Genomic DNA, 3,707 nt, shown 5'->3' with positions numbered 1-3,707 from the left:
GTCGAAAAACACATAAAACTTCGGTTGCACTCTGTTTACATAGTCACATATACCACTCCAAATCTTAGTTCCAAAGTGAAGGCTATTTTTGTCAAAGTTTCCACAGAAAGATAACAGGCTGTGTGTGGTGCTTCCCCTCCCTGTGAACAGGTGCCAGGGTCCCTTAGTATGAACCTATTACTAGGTCCTGATCCACGCTTGAGACCCCCCAATCTACTGGCCTGCGAGGGATCTGTTTTGCACACCAAGAATTCCAGTCTTGTAATCGTGTAGGATCACTTTCCTGAACAGGGTACATGTTATCTGTTCAAACATCAATGCCTGAGACCCAGTGGGTCATGCCTATCTGGCAACCAGCGCCCTCCCCACCCCACTGCCATAGAAGGGGGCTATACACCTGACACCAGGCTTGTGGCTGCCAGGCACCCACCTACCCACTTAGAGAGTCAGAAGTCGGGGAATAAGCTGACATTTCTTATACACAAGTCTTTTCAACCCTTACAGGTAGCTTGGTAGGGGGCATCACCGCACAATTAACAGGTTGCTTAGTCCGTAGTGGGATCTTTCTTCCAGCCTTGTAAGCATTGACTCCCCTTTGTTCTGCTTGACATCCTAAACGTTAGCTGAGGGCCTTAAGTGCTGGGGTGGATGGGGTAAATTTGCATTCTGTTTGGAGGACCCGTAGGCATGGTATGCACCAATAGATGTCTGTTTGAGGATTTAGCGCTTTGCCCTGGAGGAATTTCGGGTTGATCTACTGAAACTATGGGTGGAGTAGAGCAAAGAAATGTTGAGGTACACCTGACCAAAAAGGTCACCTTTCTGTCTGTCACCTTCTCTCCTTGTTTGCTTTGAGTTTGTGTTCTGCACTCCAGCCTGGTGAAACTGTTTATGCCCTTTTTACAGCAGTGTACGTCATCGCCATATGGGAGAAATGGTGACCATTTTCCCACCTGTTATGTGTAGTTCTTACCTATTTTGTCAACAGCCAATCCCTGTATACAGCCTCGGGCTACGTTGTTTCATACACCTATAGAGAAAGTCTGTTCACCTGGTTAACCTGTCCGTCTCTTTTGTCCACAGCTAGAAGACAGTGTACCAACGTGGGACACGGATCACACAGCAGTAGGTGAGTTCAAGTTGATGTTTTCAGTTTTTTCAACCTGTTGGCGTTGCATGCAGTTTTGTAAACCTACCTGGTGTTTAAGAATGGCATATTTGCAGGACATTGTGCTTGGTTGTAATGTGGATGTACAGTGTAGTGCTCCATTCTTGTAAGTAGAGTTTTGAAAGGTGCAACTCATGATCAGAAGCTCCTAAAGGTAATGATTGTTTCTTGGTTATAAGAGTTTCTTTTTGGTAGAAAAATCGAGAGTACAATGTTGACTAAACATTTGAAAGTGTAACTTGACTGACAACTTGCAAAGCATAACAGGTGTATGTGTAGACAGCTTGCGGGCTGCCTGAAGTGTGAAAAGATATCATGGTATTTAAGAAGTAACAGACCATCTAATGTAGCTTTGGTTGGCAACACTTATGAAAATTATATGTAGTTCTACAAATATATCTTGTTTCCTTCTCAAAATGGTTTCGCTTGGAGTCTTGTTGAAAGATAAAGATGTTAATGAACAGAATTTCTTTTTCAATTGTAGAGTCACTGAGAAAGATGGCAGGTTGATAAGGTATCCCGGATAAAGTGTTGGTTATGTTAAAAGGGGGAGGGGTGATTTGGCACATGCTTGAGTGTCACATGGGTGATAACGTGCTGTGTTAGGTGGTAAATTAGGAGAGGAAATTGCATAGTCGGGATCATATAACCTGAGGACATGGCAAACAAAAACAGTCATTTCTCTCCTGAATTTCATATGAGCTCAATATGGCAGGAGCACAAAAATCAATTCACCTTGCTAACAATATCCAGTTTCTGTAGAGGTTATTTTTAGAAAGGACTTATGCAAAGTGTGAGCACATTCCACTACTATAGTATACCCTTTGTCCCCATCCTACCAATTGGAATAGGACTGTACCAGTATAGATGCAGTTACTGTCTGCACCAAATTCTGGAAGAGACAGGTGGTAATGTTGTGTGACAAGTGCGAGACAATCACTGAGTCCTCTTTACCAAACACCAGTTAACTTGCAGTAGGATCGCATAACTGTGCAAACAGCATAAGTGACATGTTTTTCTAGGGAATAAAATCAATGGTTGTCAAGGCTTTAGTATAAGATATTTACTTTTAGGATTTTTGATTTCCCAAAGATGTACACAGTGAGGTTTAGGGGCAAAACTTCACAGACTATCCCCTCCTAAACATTTTGAACCAAATAACCCATCCTAAATCTGCCATGTTTTACAGCCCCTGTGAGAAACAATAAAGAGGTTTGGGTAGTTTGTCGCAGGTGTCAATATCAGGAGATAAACCTAACGACTTAATCCTATAACGAGATTATCTCACTAGACAGAGTAAGCCATATTGAATGTGTACCTCCCACTAATAAACCACTGTTCTTACAAATTGAACCCACACAATTGAACCCACACAATTGTAATGACTATGTAAGGTAAAACATTGAACAAGGGGGCCAAAATAACAATTGGAGGGTAATCCTGAAAAATGTGCTGATGTTTGTTCTCCAACTAATAAAGCACTTGGTTGGCTTAGCAATATCGAGGACAATTTACCGGTAATTACCATGGTTTCCAAATAGTCTAAGCAAAAGAAAAATGCAATATGAAGGAAAGAACAATAACATTTTCTTATTGAGACAACTATGTATACTGTTGAGCATGTGCAAGAACTCAGAAGTGACTGATTATAAAACACACCAAATTCTTTTCCAGTTGATAAGCCTCATGGATTAGGCTTTGCCAATATGCTCACCTGTGTCAGTGTGTGTCAGGTAGTTAGAGGTAAGAAATTGGGTGAGGGAATGGAGAAATAACAACCGATGGGAAGAATGAGTAGTACAATGTACATAAGTTTTACCGGTTATCTTCAGGAAGATGTGTACAGTGATTGTGAAGAAGGGTGTGCAACAGCCATGATGTAGCTTTGATTGACGACTATTTTTTTAGTGATAGACAGGTAGGGAAGTGAAGGAGGTGTTGAAATGATAGTAGATTTCCGGAGGGGTGGGAGGGGCGGTCCACGTGCATGCATTGCCACCTCCTTCTAACAAAACTAAAACATGACTAACACATGATTCATCACACTTGAAAGAGTTTCTGTCTGCTCCTAAGTTTATCCTGAAATCTTATATGGTTGCAGCTATCTTTGGCACATGTTTCTGTGATATTTTGTATTGGTTCGTTAATACTGGTTCATTAACATTGAAAGAAGAACAAATTTGTGGCTCAGGAAGTTCCCTCCTCTACACCTAGAAAGTCGTCAGACCAAGTGATGGCATTGTTTGGCAGGTTTACATGATAACTGGAGCATGAACAACGGCTAAAATAAGTACAGCCATGCGAAATGTTTAAACTGTCCACCTGTTTAGAATACTTGGGTCTAAGTTTACCTGGGGAGTCTTTAGATGTTGATCGCACAAATCTACCTTAAAGGTGTAAAAATGGTGACAAGGATGGAGTCATTGTTGCACGATTCGTTGTCTTTAATTCCATGCCAACTTTTGATGTTTTGGAGACACACATGGATAAGGTGAGTAATGCATTAATGGTTCTGCACATACAGTTTCCTATTTTTGAC

General features: G+C 41.3%; 1 protein-coding gene across 9 annotated transcripts in view; it reads left to right on the top strand.

The window, feature by feature from the left end:
- Window positions 1-3,707, top strand: part of LOC118422840 — a 118,733-nt gene that overhangs the window by 71,123 nt on the left and 43,903 nt on the right. For 7 of the 9 annotated variants that reach the window (XM_035830627.1, XM_035830626.1, XM_035830625.1 and 4 more), the window contains one exon: window positions 1,084-1,129. In XM_035830627.1, the coding sequence (XP_035686520.1) occupies window positions 1,084-1,129 (46 nt within the window). Of the gene's footprint in view, window positions 1-689; window positions 796-910; window positions 938-1,083; window positions 1,130-3,707 lie in introns of those variants that run through there. The other 2 variants (XM_035830630.1, XM_035830632.1) reach the window with 2 other exon arrangements.

The sequence above is a fragment of the Branchiostoma floridae genome, chromosome 9, assembly GCF_000003815.2.
Source record: "Branchiostoma floridae strain S238N-H82 chromosome 9, Bfl_VNyyK, whole genome shotgun sequence".
NCBI classification, from domain to species: Eukaryota; Metazoa; Chordata; class Leptocardii; order Amphioxiformes; family Branchiostomatidae; genus Branchiostoma; species Branchiostoma floridae.
Note: the sequence above shows the minus strand (reverse complement) of the source record. Positions and strands in the feature narration are given on the sequence as shown.